Here is a 23,976-nt window from a genome sequence, read left to right as displayed (position 1 = left end):
GGGAAGGGGAAAATGAGGAGCTGATGCCAGGGGCAAATATTTTGAGAATGATGAGGGTAACGAATGTACAAATATGCTTTATACAATTGATGTATGTATGGATTGTGATAAGAGTTGTATGAGCCCCCAATAAAATTATTTTAAAAAATAATAATAAAATAAAAATTTAAAATATTTTTTTATTACAGAAATGAAGCTGTATTGCGTGATTAGAATGAATTTTTCAAGACGAGTGATTTGTTCATAGCAAAGACATTTTTTAACAATATGAATGGCAACTATACACATGGACTTCTCCAGATGGAATACACAGAACCCAGATTGACTACATCTGGGGAAGAGACACTGGAGACGCAGCTGAAACCAGGGTAGGAGCTCACCGTGGCCCAGACTGTCAGTTTGCTCGGGTGGAAGCTGAAGAAAAGGAAAGCACAGTCCACTAGTGTCAAACTTTGACTTAAGGTTATCCCGCCTGGATTTTGAGAATTCCTCAAGAATGTACTTGATATATTGAACACTAATGACGGAAAACCTGGTGAGCTTTGGGAGGACATCAAGAACATCTTGCATGAAGAAAACGAAAGGTCATTAAAAAGACAGGATCATAGAGTAGCTAAAGTAAATGGAAAAAATAATGAAGCCAAAGAGCTGAACAGAAAATTTCAAAGGGCAGCTCAAGAAGACAAAGTAAAATATTATATTGAAATGTGCAAAGACCTAAAGTTAGAAAACCAAAAAGGAAGAACGCAGTGAGCATATGTTGAACCGAAAGAAGTGAGGGGGTAAAATCAAGCCTCGACTTACAATATTGAAAGATCCTATGGGGAAAATCTTGAATGATTCTGTGGGTGAAATATTGAATGATGCAGGAAGCATTAAAGAAAGATGGGGAGGGGGGAACCCACAGAATCATTTTACCAAAAAGAACCAAAGTCAACATTTCATCATTGTAGGAGGCAGTAAAGGAGTAAGAACCAAAGGTATTGAAGGAAGAAGTTTAAAAAGTATCACTCACAAACTAAGCTCCAGAAATTGATGGGATAGCAACCGAAATGTTTCAACAACCTGAGGAAGAACACACTCAGCAAACTGTATAAATGGAAAGAACTCAAGAAAAAATTCAAGGCCAATGTTTCAATATTGAAAGATCCTGAGAGCAAAACGTTGAACAATGCAGAAAGTATCAAAAGAAAATGGAAAGAGAGTCATTATATCAAGAACTAGTTGACACTCCACCATTTCAGGAGGTAGCATATGTGCAAGAACCAATGATACTAAAGAAAGATGTTCCAGCCAGCGGTGGCGCTATGGAGCATGACGACGATGGGCCGGTGGCCTCTGAAGTCGGTACCTCAGCAAGTGACGGACCCAAGGGACCGAGGCCTCCCCAGGCATTAGCGTTGATTCTTTTAATGGAACAAACTTTGTGGATTGCCTTGAAGTCCTGGACATGTCAGGAAAGATCAGTCCCTGGAGAAGGACATCACGGTTGGTAAAGTAGAAGGGCAAAAACAAAAAGGCCCTGAAGGAGACGGATGGACACAGTGGCTGCAACAATGGGCTCGCATCCAAGACAATGTTGTGGTGATGGCACAGGACTGGGCAGTGTTGCTTCCATTGCACATCGGAACCAACTCTATGGGACCTGACGACCACCGCACCACAGAAAACCTGTGATCTGCTTCTGGATAATCAGCCCCTGAAAGCTCGATATCGAGTTTCTGCTATGAGACATCCCCTTAAGGTTTCCCCATTTCCCTCGGTGACCGAGCCTGTGTGCTGTTTGTCTTGCTCTATGCTTGTCCTTGGATCTAGAGTTCTACCTGCTTCCTCTGAAAACAACTGAGCTTTTGATGCAAGCCATTCGGGTCTCCTGAAGATGAGTTGCTCACACACCTGCTTCTGGAGAACTGACTCCTACTCTCCTGCCTTCCTGGCACTCGGTCCATTTCTGAGTGAATCCCCAGACAAGGTTGTTTCTTTGCATAATGCCTCTGTGGTTCAGCTGACTCTCCCCTTCAACGTGGCTGTGCCGGATTATCTTCCGCCCCTTCCATCCCACAGATGTGTAGTCATAACCACCTCCTGGTTCCATTCTCCTCCTTCTCTATTACCCGTTTCTGGTAGAAAACCATCATATCTAGCTAACAGAAAATCTAACTACGGTGACTTCAAGGATGACCGTGCACAGAAGACTACGGTGAAGTGGATGGCAGCCAACAACAGCAAGGCCATCTTCAGAATACGGAACGCTGAGATGAGGAGACGCCTACCTCTGCACAGAGCGTCTGAACATAATCACAGCAACAGCAGCGGCTCCCCTGACGGAACGCTGGCTGAGGTCCGAGCATCTCAGAGCCAAGGAAACAGAGACGTGCAGCATCCATTAACCACCTTTTCACCTCATCTGTCTTATGGGCAGAGTTTTGGATTTAGTCTTAGTTATCTGGTCATCGTTTTTCCATGAAGAGAACTCAAAATTAAGACCAAAAGCGGGGGAAAAGAAGTGGGGAGGGTAGGATTGTTTTGGGGAAAAGGCAGGGAAAGAAAAACGCAATGGTTTCCTCCAATGCTGCCAACTTTTACCTTACTGTGATCCCCGAGCTCCTCCCTCTGCATCGCTTGGCCGCAGTTTTCACGGTGAGCCTTTCCAAGATGCTTCAGTCGAAAGGGATGCCTCAGGGCCGGCGGCTGACAAAATCATTTGCACAGCACTCAGAGCTGCAGGATCTGCGAGCCCCCCTTCTCTCCTGGCCAGGAGTTGGATTCAGAGCCTGCGGATGACAAAACCCCAAAGCACAAGTCCTTCAACGCAAACGTCCTCCTCCACAGGTAGCAGACAGAAACGCAATTCTCTCCTGCTAACTGGCGCTTTTCCAACACATGCATCCCTCCCTAAAATCGAAGGTGAACCATGAAAATGCTCAATCAGCCTTCCTGATTCAATATCTAACTTGTACATGCCTTTAATCCAATGAAGCTTCAAGCAGGATGTCCCTCTCCAAGGACTGGTCTCTGCTTATCCAACAAACATAAGACAGAGTCTCGTCAACCTTGTCTCTACGGAGCATTCTAGCTGTACTTCTTCCAAGAAAGACCAGTTCGTTCTTTTGGCCGTCCACGGTACGTTCACCATTCCTCACCAGCACCGAAGTTCAAATGCATTGACTTTTCTTCAGTCTTCCTTATTCGATATTCAACTTGTACATGCCTATGAGGCAACTGAGAACACCATGGCTTCTGTCAGCCACATCTTAGTCCTAAAGGCATAGCCTTAATTTCCAACAGTTCCAAGAGGCAGGTCTTCAGCAGCACATTTACCCCAGGGTATGTGCCAGGTGACGGCTTCTTCCATGAGCATTGGCTGAGGATCCAAGCAAGACAAAAACTTGTGGATCCAAACAAGTTAACATCCTTGATGGCTTCCACCTTGTCTCCATTTATCACGATGTTACTAATTGGTGCCATTGTAGGGGTTTTAGTCTTCTTGACATTGAGTTGCAATCCACACTGAAGGTTGCAATCTGTGATCTTCCTCAGCAAGTGCTCCTCACTTTCAGCAAGCATGGCTGTGTCATCTGCATATCAAATCCTGATACCACATTCTTCATATAATTCACCTTTTCTGATTATTTATTCCGTATATAGATTAAATACATGTGGTAAGAGGATAGAACCATGACACACACCTTTCTTGTTGTTTTTTTCTTACGGTATGAACACACACACATATATATTAATCATTTTATTGGGGCCTCGTACAACTCTTATCACAATCCATACACCCACCCGTCCATTGTGTCAAGCATATTTGTACATATGTTGCCATCATCATTCTCAAAATATTTACTTTCTACTCGAGCCCTTGGTATCAGCTCCTCGTTACCTTTCTTGTTTTTATTTTTTTATTATTTTTAAATCATTTTATTGGGGGCTCGAACAATTCTTATCACAACCCATACATCCACCATCCATTGTGTGAAGCACATTTGTACATATGTTGCCATCATGATTCTCAAAACATTTGCTTTCTACTCGAGCCCTTGGTATTAGCTCCTCATTACCTTTCTTGTCTTTAAACCCTGCAGTATTCCTTTGTTCAATTCACACTGCTTCCTCCTCATCCATGTGCAACTCCCTCATGAGCACAATGAAGTGTTCTGGAATTCCCATTCTTCTCAAGGCTGTTCATAGTTTGCTGTGATCCACACAGTGAAATTCTTTGACCTAGGCAATAAAGCACAAGTAAACATCTTTCTGGTATTCTCTGCTTTGAGTCAAGATCCATCTCACATCAGAAATGATATCCCTTGTATCAAGTCTTCTGAATCCAGCATGAACCTGTGGCAGCTACCTATCAATGTACTGCTGCAATCATTGTTGAATGAACTTCAGCAAAATTTTACTTTTATATGATATCAATGATACTCTTCTATAATTTCAGCGTTTAATTGGAATGGGTATCAATGTGGATCTCTTCCAGTCCATTAGCCAAGCAGCTGTCTTCCAAATATCCTGGCATAGGCAAGTATTTCTAGAGCTTCATCAACTAGTTGAAACAATTAAATTGGTATTCCATCGATTCTTAAAGCCTTGGTTTTTGCTAATGCTTTCAGTGCCACTTGGGTTTCTTCCTCCTGCACCATTGACTCTTGTTCATATGTGACCTCCTGAAATGGTGGAATATCGACTAGTTCTTTTTGGCACAGTAACTCTGTGTATTCCTTCCATCTTTTTGCCCTTAAAATGTTTCAATATTGCAATTTGAGGTTTGAATTTTTTCTTGAGTTGTTTTAGTTAAAGATATGCCGAGCATGCTCTTTCTTCCTTTTTGGTTTTCTAACTCTAGGGAGTTGCACATTTCATCATAAAAAGCACAGTAGCTGCACCTATTTCTAACAATAATTAGACAAGGAAGAAAAGCAGGAAAAACGTAGACCTGCACTCAGGGTCTGTCCTGATTGAAGACACGGCTACACTACACACACTACACATCTAGAACATCTCTTTGAAATGTTCCTCTCCACCTCACTGCATCCACGAACCTGAGCCAAGTTGCAATTGACTCCATTGAGGCTTATGGGAATCCCGCTGGTGTCCAACAAAGCCGTGGTCCATAGGACACAGAGGCTTTTAAAGGCTGTTTTCTCACCAGGACACCCACTCCTCCCTTAGTGACTTGGACCTTAGATCCTAAGACCCTCTTCTTCCCTTTGCCCACCTGCCTCCCCCACGACTTCCCTCTGAGCACCAGCAATCTTGTGTCCTCCTGACCATGCCCTGTGCCTTCTATGACTACACTGAGATATGGCAACATATGGGAAAAGGTGTCTTGTGGCCAGTTGGCTGCTGTCCCTTATGTGACCTGGTCATCAGCAGGGCCTGTGGTGTCCTGTTCTAGGTGACTATCAGAGGGGTCTAGTCCATGAGAATGGTTTTCACAGTCATTCTGAATTCAAACGGTCAGATACCAAGATCGCTGATAAGTGAGGAGTGGTTGTAGGTGATTACTAGGCTTTTCTTCTGAGATACCTATGGCTGGACTCAACCCTTCAGCCTTTTAGTTCCCAAATTCTCCTCACTCCATCCAGCAGCTCTTCAGTAGCTGGCCTTGCTCCCTCTTCTCCATGCACCTGTGCCCCCTGCCCTAAAGAGGAATCTGCTGAGATCCTCCTGGTTCCTCCAGGGGACTAGCCCTCAGCTACTTGGGCAGCTTTCTTGCTCTCCAAGATCCCACCTTCTAGGAATCCCTTTAGTTTATATTATGTCAGAGTTTATTTTTTAAAACATTTTACCTTTCAGCTTCTCTAATTCTGAATTTCCATGTATGACTTTGTTGGCTGGGTTGAGTAGAGAAACAAATTCAGAGACAGTCATATGTCAGTGTAAGAGAGAGCTTTATATCAAAGAGCAATTGGATATCAAGGAAACATCCCAGCCCAGTCCAGAGTCCATAAGTCCAATAATATCCCATATGTCCATCCCTAGTCTATAAATTCCTCTTTTGACTCACACAGCACATGCAATGATGCCAAATGTAGGAAGATCACAGGCTGGTGAGTGAAAGGTCTTGTGGATCCAGTGGCAGTGGAAACATCTCAGCGCTGGTGTAGGAGGTTTCCGTGTGGCTGCTCAACAGGAAGGTGAAGCAGAGTGTGTGACCCCTTCCAGGGTGAAAAGAGGAAGTTTCCAGAATCCTCATGAGAAGGCCAGGCCTACAAGGAGGCATCATCAGGCTGTGACCTGATTGACAGGCTAGGCTCCACCCCTTCACTCTTAATCCCCTCAAGTTGACAAGAGACTATGTAACTACCATAGACTCTCAACTGGGTAAGATTACAAATAACTATAACGTAATTCTTGTCTTTTCTTTTTCTCAGAGTTGGATAAATACAGCTCCTCCTTTCTTATTCCCCTCTGTAATCCCAGCTCTTCTTTCTCTGATGGCCCTGTTCTCTTACCACTTGGAAAGCAGCACAGGCATGACCTGGGTTCCCCTACACCCTCCAGGAGGGAGCCCACCCCTTCCTCTCTAGAGAGACCAGACCTCAATAATGAACCTCCGACTCCTGCTTTCTCCTCCAGTCCAGTGCCTGAGCTGGCACTACTTCCCCTGGGTTGCCCCAGGTTGCCTTCATATCCTACTGGGGTTTCTGCTTTGCCTTCCGCCTTGCTCTAGAGTTCATTACCCTATGTGATAAGTAGGTTTATTGTGCCAACCTTGCTCTCTGAGGATCAGACTAGTTCTCTGCCTCAACTTGTGAGCTACACTACCTGTGGGACACCCAACCTGTGGACCGTGTTGCTATAGTTTGAGGTTCTTTTGAGACCTGCTTCACCACACTGCTGGTGTATCCACTAATTGTACTGGGGACTGTCGGACCCTGTCATCTTGCTGACTGTTGGTAACCTGCCCTGCAGTTTTGCTGCCTGTGGCCAGACTGCCTGTATTGCTTCACAGAAGACTCAGCTGTCTGCCTCCTTGACTTCCACCCAGCAGCCCTCGTGAGTTGAACGACTGCCAGTAAATTAGCTATTTCATAGAAGTGAGTTGAACTGAGTGAGCGCTCTGTACTGCTCACACATAAAATGAACAACTAATTAGCTGTTTAATTTCTTCATGTTGTATATATCTATCTAAAAATCATAAGTGTCCTGGTTTTGTTTCTCTAGAGAACCCTGTCTAACACACCCGACATCTTTTTGCCAGGTCTCAGGAAGAAAATACAACCACAATATGCACAAACAAAATAAGGCCTTCTGTCTACTATTGTGTTCAGGCCCAGAAATGGCTTCTAATCAATGATGGACAGAGGCTCAGAGCAGCGGGAAAGAGCACATGCAATTTCAGGAAACTTGGCCCGCCTGTTTTTGTGTCTTCTCCCCAGCCCTGGCTGGTCTGCATTTCAGGGAGATGTCCCACTACTGTGGGTGGGCTTCTTTTGCTCCCAGAAGCTTCTGCATATGAGCCCATGAGTCTGTAAGGGGCACTAGTAAGCTCATATCCCAAGTCAAGACTTGTTCATTGCTGGTCTCAAAACATTGCCATCTGGAATAAACTTGTGGAAGCCGAAGCGGCAAAAATCCTACTGAAATGCTTGCCAAACTGTTCTCTTCTGCAGAGTCCCAGCAGCCGAGGCTCTCAAATCCTTACCTGAGCAGAACAGTCTGATGGGAGTGTACCAGCCGATGATCTTTCTGTAGCACTCGGCTGGTAAGGCGTGAAAGGGGGGCTTTCCACAAACACCCGTTGGCCCAAGAGCTCGAGCAGCAGTTCACTCGAGGATGCCAAAAACAGCATTCCTTCTCAAGACAAATCAATGGCCTCAGTAGGTGGGGGGCCCTGGTGGCTTAGTGGACTATGAGTTGGGCTACTAACTGCAAGGTGAGCAGTTCAGACCCACCGGCAACTCTGAGGAAGAACGATGAGGCTGTGGACCCCTCTACAGACTTGCAAACCCTTGGACCCCTCTACAGACTTGCAAACCCAACAGGGCAGTTCTCTGCCCTACACACTTGGAGTCAACTGGATGGCGGTGGGGGGTGGGGGAAGCAGGCCGGTGGTCTGAATAGGGACAAGCAGCTCCTAGGTAACCAAGGGAACAGCTTTGAAGAGAAGCCTGGGAAATATTCCTTCCTGTAGCTCCTGCTGGCGCAAGCCTCCCTGGAGGACCAGCTCCCTTTCTGGTCATCGCCTGGCCAGTGGAGCCCTCTGGCCTGAATGGCTGGGAACCAGTTTCCAGGAAGGGGTGGGAAGTCCTTTTGAGGTGACCACCACACACGGGGAAATAAGGAGCCCTGGAGGCTCCGGGTTTACTGATTGGGCGGCTCAGCGCAGGGCCGCTCCTAGAATTCATCAGTTGGGGTGCGGGAGAAAGGCGGTAGTCTCAGAATCCCAGGCGGCAGTGCTACCCTGCTCTCTAGATGAGCTTTGAGATGGAATAAGTCAACGGCAGGGAGATGGAGGCGCTGACCGACACCCAGTGACCCTCTCAGGGGCAGAGCAGAACAGCGCTCCGCTCCGTGGAGCTTCCACTGGAGGAGGCGGGGTTGGGGTGGGTGTGGGTGGGGGGAGGAGTAGATGGCCAAGTCTTGCTTCTGAGGCACCCGAAGGTGGGCTAGAACCATCCACCATTCAGTTGGCAGCGGAGCGTTTTACCTGTTTCCATCACCCAAGACGATTATTTTATTCTTTGGCATATTTCTCATTTGAGTGAATTTTTTTAGTAGATTGCTGTCGTTGTTTAAAAGGTCATGAAAATTTTTACAAGAATTTGTTAAATTACATTTCACACATAAAATGGCTTTCAAAGTCTCAACACTTAATTGTGATTTTTTCTGATATCCACACTTTATTTGCCGTAGAAAAAACGCGTTCAGTCGCAGCATTAGTTTCTGGTAAGGGCAGCGCGTATCCCACAATTTTTAGTGCATTACTGTATAGAACATGCTTTGTTTCAAAATGATGAAATATTTCTAACCATTTGTTCTCTATTGTGATTTTTGCTGATGCCCAAGATTTAACCTTTTCCTTATCAATATATATTTTTAATAATGACACCTCATTAAAAAGTTCATTTTCAGAAATATTACTATATGGGAAATTTTAAGTAATATGATTGAATGATTTTTGCACATCATTCCAATTATGTTCTTGTTATAATGTAACCCAATGAGAATGTTCAATATCATTGTAATGTACTGTCCACTCTTCTAAATAATCTATGTAGTTACTATAGAACTTTTTAACGTGATTCATGATATCTACACGATTTATTGCACCTTGTGCTTCTAGCTGGCTTATACTAATACAGATAGTTAACTGAAGAAAATTATTTTCTAACCGCTCTTGACACTGAAATTTTACATTATTAACTTCATTTGCTACTCCGATTACCGAAATTTTGTCACCTTCAATAAGTTTTATAGCATTTTGAAGAGCTGCTTGATTGTGTGCAAACTCTAGCCAAATTTTTGAAGATTCTTTTTCAAAAAACTCTTCTAAAATTCTAGAACATTTATCCTGTGATAGAAAATAGGATTTCAAAGGATTGTATATTTTCAAAATTCTTTCGACAGCGGGCAAAAGAGCTAACCAGCACGTTTTACTGTATCCAAGTATTTTCTGATATTTGACTTCCGCAGTTTCACAAAATTCCTTAAGCGTTTCAACGCGCACAGTATATATATAGAAATAAGAATATTTTTAATAACAATATTTTCCACATCTATGGGCAACAAATCAGCAGCTGTTTGAATGGCATTATGTATTATGTGTGCTGCACAACCAACACCAATAATGTTTTGATTAAGGTTTTTGTTTAATTTGTAAAAAATATTGTACCTCTTCTCACTTTTCCTCCAAAATTTGCGTTCGTGTTGTCTGCACAATATGCAATCATTTTGTGTTTTAAATTGTTTTTATCCAAAATATTAATAATAGAACTGAAAATTATTTCAGAAGTTTCTCCGGGCACAGAAACGAAATCTAAAATTCTAATTTTTATTCCAGTTTCTGAATCAAAAAATCTAATGGTTGGAAATTACTTTATATCCTTATGATTAGATGCATCAGAATATATGGATATAAAATTAATTTTTTCTAGATTTTTGTTTAATTCTGAAATGCATATGGGGAAAGTACATTACACACAATTGCCTTGGATTCTGTTCTAGCACAGGCAAATTTTTTGTTGGTTAACTTTTTGACAACTTGTGATGTACAGTCCATAGATCTGAAGGAATGGTTGTGATTAACAGCATGAAAAGACCTAAGTCCTTCTGCTCACGCTATTTTCTTTTCTTTGCCTCCATAATTCGTTTTCCGAAAAAATTCCTGCATTTTGGAGGAAGATGCAGCAGTATTTAAATATCTTTCATGTTTCTGTGTCTCTAAGTGTTTTGGAATATCATTTTCCTGCCGTGCGAAATAGAAAATTCACCATTACATTTCTCACATTTTACCATGTAATCGCTTTTGATTTTTTAGTAAAAGGAAATTCACTTCTTAGATCATTGTTGAATTTGCATCCTCTTTTCTTACTCATTATGTTAAAAATCTTTTTAAAAATTTAAAATTATATTATAAATTATTATATACATATTGCTTAAAAACATAGCAAGTAGGTATATAATTACATGAACATATTTTATTGTTAGCTTATAAATTAAATTAATTTGATTGTTATAAAGTAATTATATTTGAAATTTTATTTTAATCCTATATTTCTTTCTAAATAATAACAATACTAACTTGTATTATTTTTTCTCTGAATTTGCCGTAACGTAAGACGTAAGTGTCACTTTCAAGGCCGGTGCTAGACTTTTTTGCCCCCACAATAAAATATAAGTAATATGAGCACTATCTGCTAAATTCAAGAAAATTTATGTATTTATGAAATAAATAAATTACTTACCTAAATTATCTGACTAGCTGATTTGTTGATATCACTTGTTTAACGAGCACCAGCACGCAGTACGATGTGGGTCGTCTGAGAGACAGTTACAAAATGTTTTCGTGGTTGTCAATGCCCAAAAATGCCATTGTTCATGAAGTCCAAACAATGGTGGTCGAATTCCAACAACTAGCTGATCAGCAATGCGAACTTTGATAAGCAGTTCTCGATAATCAGCTCTCAACAATTATTTGTTATCGTTAAAGTTTAACATTATAAAATTAACAAAACTAATATAAAACTCACATCCTGGCGACATAGCCACAAGGCAGCCGAAAACCGCCTATTCCCGTCCCATTCTCCCGCCGTTCCCTAGCTTGTCGAGCATTTGTTCCAAAAATCGGGACTTTTTAAAAACGCCATGGGACGTGGGACAAATTGTTAAAAATCGGACTGTCCCGCCCAAAGCGGACGTCTGGTCACCGTACTTCTCAGTAGGCTGCTTTGCCCCAAACTTCTCATTTGTCAGCGAGGCTTGTGGAGACTAAGACAAATCAGGAAAACCAGTCGGCGACGTCCCTGGGGAGCACAGCAGTGTGACCGGAACCGGACGGCGAGGATGGCCCAGCGGCAGTTCCATTCTGGTGTGCACGGCGAAACCACGGCTTCCTTCTGGAAGCCCACTCCTTCCCGGGAGCCCGCTCACTGGGCTCCTTTCCCAGGAGTCTGCCATCCCGTCCGCTTTCCCCTTCTCTGTGTGAGCTGGGGGCCCTGCAGTTCCGCCCCACCTCTGGGCAGACAGGCCTTCCAGCAGGGCCTAGGCATTCCCGGAGGGCCTTGGGCCAGAGCAGGGGAGCCGGAGCTCCGCCGACCCCCCAACCCAGCCGAAGTCGCAGCCGCAGCTGCAGCAGTCTTCCAAGAAGAGCGCACTCCAGCTTCGGGAAGGTGCAGATCTTGGCAAGGCCACAGATGGACGCCTCGCTTGTGGTGGAGGTCGCTCCGGGGTCCGCGCCCCACAGAGCAGAAGCAGCGCTGGGGCTGCGGTTTCAGAGGTAGGTCACCTGGGCTTTCCTCCTAGGCACCTCTGCTTGGGCGCCCACCGAACAGCTGAGCACGTTCAGCTGCAGCAGTAACTGAGGTGGATGCTTGTCATCAGAAACCAGGCCAACGGCCCTTTTACTGTTTGACACATTGATTAGGCTCTGGGACTGCACAAATGGGGTCTCGGTGACAGCTGCAGAGTTGCCAGTTGCCCCACGTGTCATTGAAAGGAGGTGCAGAGCCCAGCCTCCCTGCTTTGAGGACCATCTTAGAACACGAAGCCACAGCGAGGCTCATTTATGACTAATTAGAATTCAGGGGAACCCTGGCGTTTCACTGAACCAGGCAATCACCTGCAGCCCCTACCCACTCACTTGGAACACCTGGGGGATTGAATACCTGTAGTTTACTGTGATGAAAAGTGCGAGGCGGCTTACCTGTGGCCACTGAAGCAGCAGCTGGGGGGAGGCCGCTGCACCTCACCTTCCACTGCACACATGGATGGCTGGGGAATGTGTGCCCCCAAACACACCCCGTTGGGAACGATTGTGCTGGGGTGCAGTAGGCTGAAGGACCAGCCTCATAGCTTCTAACCCCCAGCATGACACCTTTCATCCTGTTCCTTGTGAACCCAAATACCCGATGCCTGTCTACCACCCACCATGCCAGCAGTGTTTATAAAACCCAGGTGGCATTCCCCGGCCAGCCACCTTCTCACATTACAGTCAGGCCTCCCATCCCGGCCCGGGCCTGCTGCGTAATAAACCATCACAAATATTTATTGAATGAGCGGCTCATGAAAACAGCTCACGAGTGAGGATGGCCGGCCTGCCCTCTTTCAGCTTCGGTTAAGGCTGCTTTCTTCAATCCAGTCAGGATGGCTCAGATATTAGAAACCAATTTTCATATTAGCCTGGACAAACACAGCTACGGCACGAAATCTGTTGCCAATCTAAAGAGGCAGATAAGGTTCATGAGAACCATGCATTTGGGTGAAAGAAATACTGGCTAAGCCGTTTGCAGGAAGGGATGAGACTCCTGGGAGCAGGGTCGGCAATTAGCAAACAGTCACAAACAGCGCCCTCAGCTGCACACAGCAGCTCACTGTAGGCCGCGGGTGGCGTTGGGCTCGTGGTGCGCTAGGTTGTGCAGGTGCAGGGCAATGCCACCGCTAAAATACAACAAATAGCACACCGAAAAAGGCACTGCGGGAACGGCCTCTGCGCCAGGGTAGACCTGGCTCCAGAGAGCTTTCAGTGCTGTTTCTGGCAAGTAGATTGCCAGGCCTTTCTTCCAACTGCCATGGGTGGATTCGCACCAGCATTCTTTCCGGCAGCTGCTGAGTGCATTCAGACGAGACGTGCCGGGAATCCACGGGCAGCCCAGGAGAATGTGTGGGGCCAGGAGTGCAGTCGGGTCAGGTGGTTTGGGGCCTAGCGCTGCTGTAATAAAACAAGTAGGTAGTTTCAAAAGACAGAGAATGATTTCCTCAACGTTTGGAGAGTTGGAAGTCCAAGTTCGGGACAAATTAGGGGAAGGTTCTCTTTCTGGCCAGCAGACAAGGGCTTAATCATTTGTGATGCCCAAGAAATCCTAGTGTCGCGTCTCCAGGAATAGGATTTGGAGGACAGAGTGAGTCAGAAGACATTTATCAACACTCAAGTGTGAGTCCTAAAAACCTATCATGAAAATCCGGATTCCACGTTTCCCCGCTCTGTCTGTGAAGTTCCCAATTCTACCAGACCACCAATGAGAACAAAAGAGAGGCTTCTTTTGAAGACCAGACCAGGAACAGAGCTGTAAAGAAATGAACAACGGCTCTAGAGAAGTTCATAGAACTGAGCCCCTGCCCATGGAGTCATTTAAATTCTGGTCCCATCCGCCCCTTACCCCAGGGGAACATTTGGCAACATTTGGCGGTATTTTGGGTGAACCCATCTGGTTGGGGGAGTTGCTATTGGCACGGAGTGGCTACAGGCCAGGGGTGCTGGTGAACATCCTCACCACTGGGCAGGGGTGCACAGGCCAGGCCAGACAACCACAATGAGGCCCACCCGGGCCAACATGCAGACAGTGAAGAGGCTAGAGGCTGAGAAACCCTCGGTGCATTGCGGAGAGGTCTCTGCGGGTCTGGTGAGGCAGGAGGTGAGTTAGCAAAGTTATAGGTGTGGTCAAGGTCCTGCTAGAGGGTTTCCATTCAGAATCCATACAATAATTGTATTTAAATATTTTATTTTTATTTCACCAAAAACAAAAAAAGCAACAGTGTTTGCAGTTACACATGCCTTTCAGTCAGTGCTGGCCATATGCACAGGTCATCAGAAACAAAGAAAAATAAGCCTTTTCCCTTATTGAAACAACACAATTGCATATACAATATTTTATAGATATATATTCTATTTGCAAAGTCTTCCACAAAAGACAGAGTATAATACAAATTTAGAATTCCACCCACAAGCTGACACCCGAGGAACTGAAGATCTTTATAGATGCATAAATACAAAAATGCAATACCTTTTTAAAAAACAAGTTCCCAAGTAATTACTTTCCAAAGCCTTTGAAAGGTTCTATTCTTCACAGCAACAGGGAACACTTGGTTTTAATCAAAAGAGCGGTAAGACTAAGTTTTGTCTCAATGTGAGTTTGTTAATTACTGCGAACACTCCAATTATGTTTCAGCTCTCCTTTTATCTACACGTACGTGTGCGTGCGCTCTTGTCCTGGTGCTTTCTAACAGAGCAGCTCCTGGAGCGTTTCAGTGACGCCACGACCTGTATTCCTTTGGAGCACTTCAAAGTAAGGACCAATTCAGAGCTCTCTCTAATGACCACATGGCTAGCTCTGGAAAGGTGCTCCCTTCTCTTTCATTTATGGTCAAAGGTCAATGCGTCACGGAGGAATCTTCTTTTCTCTTCCTCCTACAGCAGCAGGTATAAATATCAGCAGATATATGCTAAGTTTCAACACGAGAACCTGAGATCTTGGAACAGTAAGTAACGTCTCTGCAAATTGTCTATAGGAGTCCTATCAACATTTCTTAAAGATAATATGGCAAATCTTCAGCATAAAATAGCATTACTATAAATGTCAAAACAAATGTGCTCAAGGAGGAAAGAGGAGGGGAAACACGAAAGGAAGGAAGGAAGGAGGGAAGAAAAGCTCTTTTACACAAGCATTTCTTTAGCACAGACGACGTGGCGCTGTGACACATACCATACGGTGGATGAAGAGACAAAGTGGAATATGGTACAAAAATGCTAAAAGCACGCACGCAGGTCTGGATGCACGAAATGCAAGCCCCAAACATGCAGCTGACGTGGTTTGCCTTTCTGAACACAATTGAAGCTGGCTCCTAACAGTGTAGGCACTGGAGACAGACAGGAGAAAGGAACAAGGTCAGTCCAGTCACCAGAAACCAGAGTGAAGAGATGCGGCCACACAAAGAACTCTGACCAGGAGTGGGCACGTCAACCTGGTTTCCCTGTGGGGCCTTAACTCATGTCTGATGTGGTCAAAGCCATGTAAAAAATGTTTACTATAGATTCGTAAATAGGCACGAATAAGCCTGTGCCTACCTACCTTGCTTCCTGGGTCTCTGTCCCTGTAATTACAGGGATTGTAAATGTGAAAAGGGGCCGTGATCCTATAGGGCAGTGCTGTGGGGCTGGGAGAGGGGCAGATGCCGACCACAGCTAAATGCAAACTCTTCACTGTGGTGGGAAAACAAAAAGCGGAATTGCTCAATAAGGACAATCTGGCATTGTATCTCGGTATTGAAAGGTAGAAAGTACTGCCCCCCAAACCCTTTGGATTAGGTGTTGGGCCGACATTGCTCATTCACTGGGACCATGGCAATAGCTCAAAAGGTTCATCGCAAGAGTGAAAATAATGTCCCCCGAGAATATGAGGGCGCTGCTATTGCCAGGACTACCATTGCCTTCTGTAGGGAAATTAGAATTCAAGGTCTGTAACAGGAGTGATTCCCAAAGACCTTCAAATATGTTCTGGGCAGCATGTTTATGGTACAGGCCCACGGCTGGCTTAGTTACATTAGCAGCGACTCAAAGACTCACTACTGATGAACTTTTAACACACTTTCACAAAGCCTTGCCCTCTTGCCTTTCTGGAATTTCCAAAGCCCGAGTCCCTTCTCGCAATCTCATTCTGTTTGAATCAATACAAGCAATGCTGCAACTGATTAGTTTCCACAACTCCATCAGATCGCACAGTGTCTTCTCCCATCCAAACAACCCTCAGCTGATTTGCTGCATGGTCTTTCTCATTAGTACACCATCACACAGCTAGCTCTCTGAGCAGGCGGCAGGATTCAGCAGGCCTTGCTTTTGGTTAGGCACCTCAGAGACCTGCAAAGGACCTAGTACTACCAAGAAATGAGGACACGAAGAACAAAGCTATCTGTGGGAATGTACACAGCTTAAAAGGCAGACATCCTACGGAAAAAAACCCAAATAACAACACACCAACAGCCCTACTAGCAACAGCTAAGTGAGGACATATGTCGGAAAGGAGACAGTAATCTGTCCTATCATGGAACTCAATTTTCATGAGGTCTCTACAGTGCCATGCGAAGAACTGAATACAAAAATGAAGTATGAACAAATGAAATCATTACTTACCTTTAGCAAGAATATTTCCCTGTCAAAACGATACATTTCTCAAACTGACAAGTACACTACACACAGCTATCTACTCACTACTGCCTGCCCGCGCAATGAAGTGGAGAAGGAAGAAGAGGTTTGTCAGACAGGAACCCACAATGTCTATCAGATACTTATACATCCATGAAAAGAAGCAGCTAGGAAAGCAGTAAGAAAAATCATTTATATACATTATTTTAAAAAGTACATGTCTTGTCCTTTGCCCCTAAGCACTACCAACCCAAGTAAAAAAACCTTAAGAAAAAACCCCCCAATTTCAAACTACTATAAAACTATTGCCGCACAGGCAATGAGGGAAGGGGACAGAGGAGATTTATCATACGTCTGGACCTCCATGTTCTATTATGTATCTACTGTGTCCCAGCGAGGGACTGGCAATCGGTAAGATAAGATAGAAAATGTAGCAAACTTTTATATACACTTAAAAAGAATATATACCCACCACACCCTAAAAACTACCAACATCTATTTTCTACCATTGCCCACCACCAGTCAGCAAGGAGCAGGGAAAGGGCAGAGATCGCTCACAGAATTCATCTCACCTTGCAGTATGTACCTACAGAGTCCTGCAGAGGCTCACCACGACTGGAACACCAAGAAGAACAAAAACATTTATATACAGTGTACACACACACACACACACACACACACACACACACTTCCCACTCAAAGTCCCGACACACAGACAAGCCTGCCCGCAGCCCTCCAGGCCTGCTCAGCGGTCGCGCAGGCTCTGGGAAGGGAGCAGGAGCGACTACGCCTGGGCAGCCAGGTCTCGGAGTTGCTCTTCGGACACACAAGTCCCCAAACGAAACACGAGCACAAACACAAATCCTACTCTACTCGTCGTTGCCCAAGTAGGCATTAAGGGAAGGGGAAGGGGAGCTCTGTTTTCATAGAATGAACCTCAATTTTCAAGAAATGCCTAGGTATCCACGGAAAGAGCTAGGCACAAAGTGAAGCAACAGAAAAATATTTATATACATTTTTAAAGTACACACAAGTTTAAAAAAAAGCACCTATCCTACACTAGTCTACAATGATTGCCCCCCCGCCCCCTGGCATAGAGGGCAGGGAGGAGAGGAGGGCTTCCTTCAGACACCCAGACCGCCACACTGGGTACTAAGTGAAACAGCACCAAAGAGTAACAAAATCTACACATACACCTTTCTAAAAAGTGTGTGATGCCTTTAGCTGCCCCACCCCCCAAACATAACAAAAAGCCAACTTCAAAAACCCCGAACTGTTTACAAATGATTGCCTCTCTAGATGCACAGGGACAGGGAAGAGACGACATCGTTACACACCGAGAACTCCATGTTCCTCAGGAACGCACAGTCCAAACGTAGGACTGGGAACCCAATGAGATCCCATAGAAACAAGCCGCTTCCATCTAAACACGGACATACATGAAAAAATATATAATCTAGCCTCAGCCCCTTCCCTCTAATCCTCCCACCGCCCCACCCCCAGCCAAAAAACTCCAAAAAATCCCGGAAACTAATCAACTGATCTACTAGCTATACAGGCAATATAAGGGAAGGGGAAAGAATTGTCATAGACTGAACCTCGATTTTTATAGTACATCAAAACATCCATGTAAAAGGACAAGGTAAAAAGTGAAGTAACAAAAAAGTAGCAAACATACACACGTATATAAAGTGCATACCATTTCCCTGAAACCCCTCCCCCCACCTCCCTTGATAACAAACAAAACCCAAACCCCCCAAAAAACATTAAAAAAGCCCAAACTACTCTAAATGATTGCCCACAGAGGCAATAAGGGAAAGGGAAAAGAGGAGATAGTTATACATCCGGAACTCCATGGTTCATTAGGTATCTCCCAGTCCATGTGATGACTGGGAACCTAATGAGATAGTACAATATAGTCGTCGTAAAAACATGTATATACATTAAATACATATCCCTGCCGTGAACCAGCACCCCCCCCACACCCCAGACAGACAAGCTGCTGAACAAGTACTACTCTATTAGATATTGCCCACAGGGGCAATAAGGGAAGGGGAGAGAGGAGATTGCTATACATCCGGACCTCCACGTTTCATTAGGTACATTTCTGTCCATGAGAAGGGCAGAGTACAAAATGATGCAATAATACAATGCAGTAGCAAATATATTTATATGTACTAAGTTCATGCTTTACATGCCACTCCCCAAACAAACAAACAAACAAGCAAGCAAACACCCTACTCTATTAGTAGAGATTGCCCAAAGAGGCAATAAGGGAAAGGGAAAGAGGACATTTGTCATACTCTGAACCTCAATTTTCATTATAGATGAATCCACACAAAGGAGTATAAAATATACAAAAGCAGAGAGCATTTAGATGAATTATACATAATACCTATCACAACAAGATGAGTTCAAAAGACTAGAAACCGTGGTCATTGTCCACACAGCCAACAGGAGAGAAGTAACCGAGAGTGGTCATCCTGGGGCCCTCCAGAGTCCAACAGGCATCTACGTGCTCACGAGAGCAGTGTCGGAAGCACAGAAAATGAAGGGGCGTGCACAACACCGCAGCACACACATGTGCAGACAGTTTCAAAAGGAACTCTCCCGCTCACTCCCCTCCCAGCACGATCGCCTCAAGAAAAGACGCCAAAGACCTCCTCTCGGAGCTGATTCCAGAGCACCAGTGGGGGCGGGAAGAGAGTCCCTTTTCACAACATCTCACTGTTCTTCATGATAAAACGGCACAAAATGAAGGACATGAAAAGGTATCCAACACATGGGTACATTTTCTAAAACCACTCAAAGAAATCCATCCACTCTTCTTCCATCAGGCAGGCACTAGCAGACAGCAGGGAGACACCCTTTTGGACCTCCACTTCTCACTGGACATTTACCTGCCCAGGCAGAAAACAAAGCACAAAATGAAAGAATGCATCAGCCGGCCCTCACAGCGATACGTGCAGATTGTAAACGGACAGAAAAAGAGAAGGGAATCAACTCCAAAACAGCCATCAGAGAGGCAAAGGGAAGGGAAGGAGCTCTGCCATGCTCAGGACCTCAATCCTTAAGTCCAACCTGACCGAATCCGCCGCCTGGCAGCTCCGCCAGGAGCTGCTGTCCTGAGATCACAGGAACGCTCTGCCGGGCAGCCCCTTTGCCACGACAGAGACCAACGGCAGTAACGTGACAGTGAAAATGCTATGCACACAACTTCAGAGGGTAAGGAGAGCGGTGGCAGCGAGAAAGTTCTTCAGGAACAGGCTAACACGGATAAATGCCACAATTTCAGTGAACGAGACCTCAACAGAACCACAAGATGGACGGTGGTACCGAGACACTGGAAGCCGACCTGACTTACAGCCACTATTTTGAATTACTTCCTCTGAAGAGGGCACACTGGCCTCATCACTGTTTTCCCATCACCAGGGCATATGCTTTCCCCCTTAATTTCCAACTTTATCGATCTTTACTAATAATCCAGTAGGATGTGCCTTAAAATAATATTAAATGGGCATCCTTTCAGTAATACAAGACAAATAATACCTGTTAAGCAGGTACATCATTTAATTCAGTGTGGAATCTGTGTGCTAACATGAAAAAGCATACTTGAACTTCTGTGTTTCAATATATTTGAGTTCTTAGAAGTGGTGGAGAAAAAAGTTTTTTGGGGAAAAAAATCCTTTGAAAGCTACATTTATCCATATTATACTACACATCATACCCTTATTTAACCGATTTCTGGTTGGTAGAAGTCCTCGACAGATGAGATAGCTTAGCATAGAATTCTAGAGGAACTTAGGTGAGACCTATAAAATTTGTAACATAGGTATTGTGGATCAGAATCGTGGGCATGAACAGTTTGGAGAGCACAGTTACAGAGCATAAGTTGTCTCTTTTCAGTCTGTGTTTTGATAACATTTACATATAACACTTTCCACACCACACACAGGAAAAGAACAGACAGACAAGAAGACAAGATTTGCCATATGTAGAGTTAACATGTACGCCACGAGCAATGTCAAGATGGGCAGGTAAAACTGAAGAATCCTAACTGCTCTTGAGAAGTAACAGAACTTAAGACTAGGTATCAAAGTGGAACTCAGTAACAGCGTGGTAAAAATCCAGCAACCAATCCCAAACCAACACCACAGCCCTCCAGTTTGGGATTGTCCCCTCCAAGTCTATAAAAACACGGTCACTTTCAAAATCACGAGCCCGTCATTCATTTACTGAAGCACAGAGGATCGGATATGTAAAATCACATAATAAGTTTTGTGAAGAATTTTTTAGATGACTCAGAATATAATATTCTCTACTCTGAAATAGTTAAATGTTGAGAAAAAAAACAACTGGGGGAAAACACATTAGGATTAAAGAAGGCTTTTAGTTTGCCAGTCCTTTCATTGTTTTATAAAAATATTTTCCATAAAATAAATATAATTTTATACACATCTCACATATTCTAACTTCACACCTGCTGAATAAGGTGACCTTTCTCCGTGGTCTGACTCTGTGGAGTGTAAGTGCGCACAGGTGGGTGACTACTTTTTTATGTACATAGAAGCTGTAACACAATAGAAAAAACTCAAGAATCGTTAGGAAGAAAGCTTTTCTTCTGAGAATCAGAGAAACACAACCATCTAGGTATAAGTATGCATAGCTGAAACAATTCAAGTACAGTGTTTCTCCTTTAGGAGTGAAGATGCCAGGCTTGGATATCCTTCCTCATTTCCTTTTAACATGTTAGTTTGGCCACAAGAAAATAAACAAAAACCAAAACTATGATTATCAATTAAAGTACTCTTTTTGATGCTGGGAAAAGTTCAAACTCCACCATATCAAACCAGAATTTCAGTGACTCCTTTCCCAGATTTTCTTCATTCCTATTTAAGGTACTATGGTGAATTACAAATAAAAATGTTCAGTTTCTCCAAGACCCTATTTTAAAATAGGCTTCTGATGTGCTACTCTGTCATAAAAGTGAAATTCACATATGGGTTTGGTTAGAGAGAAAACATCTATGATCTATCACGCCAAAAGAGACCGTAAGCAGATTATATTCTTCCCAGGAGAGAGAGATGTCACCATGAATGGCCATCAGCGCTCACAAAATGCCCGTCAGAGGTGGAGAAGCATTTCTGATAGGGTGTATGTACGGGATAGCGTGATAAAGGTGCACCTCGACATCAGTGAATGAAAGAATTCTAATTAAAGCCAACTCTGTTTGGAACAGTTTCCTATGGTAATGCTACAATACATTTAAAGAAAGTTTTAGGTATTTGGAAAATATAATCTTTTGGCCTCGAGGTTTAGATTTTCAGCAAAATTTTAAAAATTCGGTAGCACGTGGCTATTCTGCAGGAGAAAACCACAATCGCGATAGACCTTATTTAAACCTTTTTTTTTTTTTAAAAAAGGAAACAAAGGACTGATAAAAATGCCAAGCTGATGTAGCTCTGAACACGTGAGGTCAGTTCTCTCCGGCCCGGCTTCACCGTCCTCACCACCACCTGAAGCTCACTTCATGGACAGGAAGCGGAGAAGGCCAGCAGGCCAGACTGGGCACGCTTGGTGGGCCCTTCCTTGTTTCATCGTGTCAGCACTTTCTGGTCTTGAGAAACAGAACAGAATACCCAAACCAATTTTCCCCCTCCTATTTATCTACGATGTAGAAAAATTAATCACTGTTTTTGTAGATGATTGGCATATAGGTAAATACAATTTTATAATAAATAACTACATATTGCCCAAAGACGCTCAGAAAATACAGATGAAAAATACAGACGCGCCCTGAGTTAACTCGAACCCCTAAGAGTGCAAACAACTCAGCAGCGATCCTGGGTTCACCTTGGCTTTGCCAGAGCAGCAGAGCCCAGGCTGACAAGCTCTGAGTGGGTGGCCACGTGAGGTGCGGTTGTGCATGCTACAGCCACAGCGTCAGCGTGTGTAAGTTCTTTTCCATCCACTGCATGTTCAGCTGGATGACTTCCAAAGCTTCCTGAACACAGCGAAGCCGAAACGTTGCCTCTGACTCATTTTCAAAAAATGCCCGGACCTGTAAATTCCACGGAGAAATAAAAGACAAGAATGTGAATCTCAGGTAACTCACAATACCCTTTTCATATAAATGAATGTGATGTTCTTTATTTAAAAATTCTAAACTTTAATAAAATGTTACAAAACACTGTAAAGCTTTTCACTTATTTACCTTAAAAATTAGTTTTGCCATATAATTCACATATCATGCACTTCAATAGTTACCAAAAAGACCCTTGCAAACTCGCTGCCATCGAGTTGATGCTGACTCATACTGCCCCTGTAGGTCAGAGTAGAACTTCCGGAGCGAGCTTCCCAGACTGTCACTCTTTGTGGGAGTAGATAGCCCCATCTTTCTCCTAAGGAGAGACTAGCTGTTTTAAACTTCAGGCCTTGGGGACTGCAGCCCAACACAGAACCACCACGACACCAGGCTCCTTCAGAATCTTCAATACTTTGGTCACATAACCATGATCAGCTCCAGAACATTTTCTTCCTTCTGCTCTTGCTCCTGGCTTCCTATTTCCCTCCAACCCCACCCCACCCCCGCCCTTCCCGCAAAAAACCATTCATTGAGTTACTATATATTTACCTAGCCTGGATTTCACATTCTCAAAAAATCAGAGAGAGAGAGAGACCAACCAAAACAATTAAAAGAAAAACCTCATTAAAAAAAGTAAGAAATATTTTTAAATCAGAACAAATTAAAGTGGGTCAAAAGGGGTTAGATTTTAACCTAACTGGTTCTGCAACAATCCACTTCCTATTGCACTCAACAGGACAAGACTATTCACATCCCTGGTCTACGGGATTCTCTGGAGGCTCAATCATGTGTATTTCTCCTTTAAGATGCGAAGTTCTTTCAACAAAGAATTCCTCATAGTCCCACAAGGATGAATCTTTAAAAATTTTAACAGGTGTGGGGGGAGAGGGAAAGTCCAAATGAAGCAGACTCTAAAGTTAGGCTGGGTACTAAAAATAGTACCCAGATTTTAAAAACATATTATAATTCTTTTTTTTATAAGGAATACTTTTTTATTTTATTTATTTATTTTTTTGTAATTTTTTAAACAATTTATTGGGGCTCATACAATTCTTATCACAGTTCACACATATACATACATCAATTGTATAAAGCACATCTGTACAGTCTTTGCCCTAATCATTTTTTTTCTCCTCTTTTCTTTTTTTACATTTTATTAGGGACTCATACAACTCTTATCACAATCCATACATATACATACATCAATTGTACAAAGCACATCCATACATTCCCTGCCCCAATCATTCTCAAGGCATTTGCTCTCCACTTAAGCCCCTTGCATCAGGTCCTCTTTTTTTTTCCCCTC

At 43.8% G+C, this 23,976-nt stretch overlaps 1 protein-coding gene across 1 annotated transcript in view; it reads right to left on the bottom strand.

The window, feature by feature from the left end:
- Positions 1-14,151: 14,151 nt before the first annotated feature.
- The window catches only part of LNPEP (leucyl and cystinyl aminopeptidase), a 106,292-nt gene continuing 96,467 nt past the window's right edge, over positions 14,152-23,976 (bottom strand). The window contains exon 18 of the mRNA XM_075541307.1: positions 14,152-22,646. Within this exon, the coding sequence (XP_075397422.1) occupies positions 22,515-22,646 (132 nt within the window). The 3' untranslated portion in view covers positions 14,152-22,514. The remainder of the gene's footprint in view (positions 22,647-23,976) is intronic.

Source organism: Tenrec ecaudatus, chromosome 2 (genome assembly GCF_050624435.1).
Source record: "Tenrec ecaudatus isolate mTenEca1 chromosome 2, mTenEca1.hap1, whole genome shotgun sequence".
NCBI classification, from domain to species: domain Eukaryota; kingdom Metazoa; phylum Chordata; class Mammalia; order Afrosoricida; family Tenrecidae; genus Tenrec; species Tenrec ecaudatus.
This window is presented reverse-complemented; position numbering and strand designations above follow the sequence as displayed.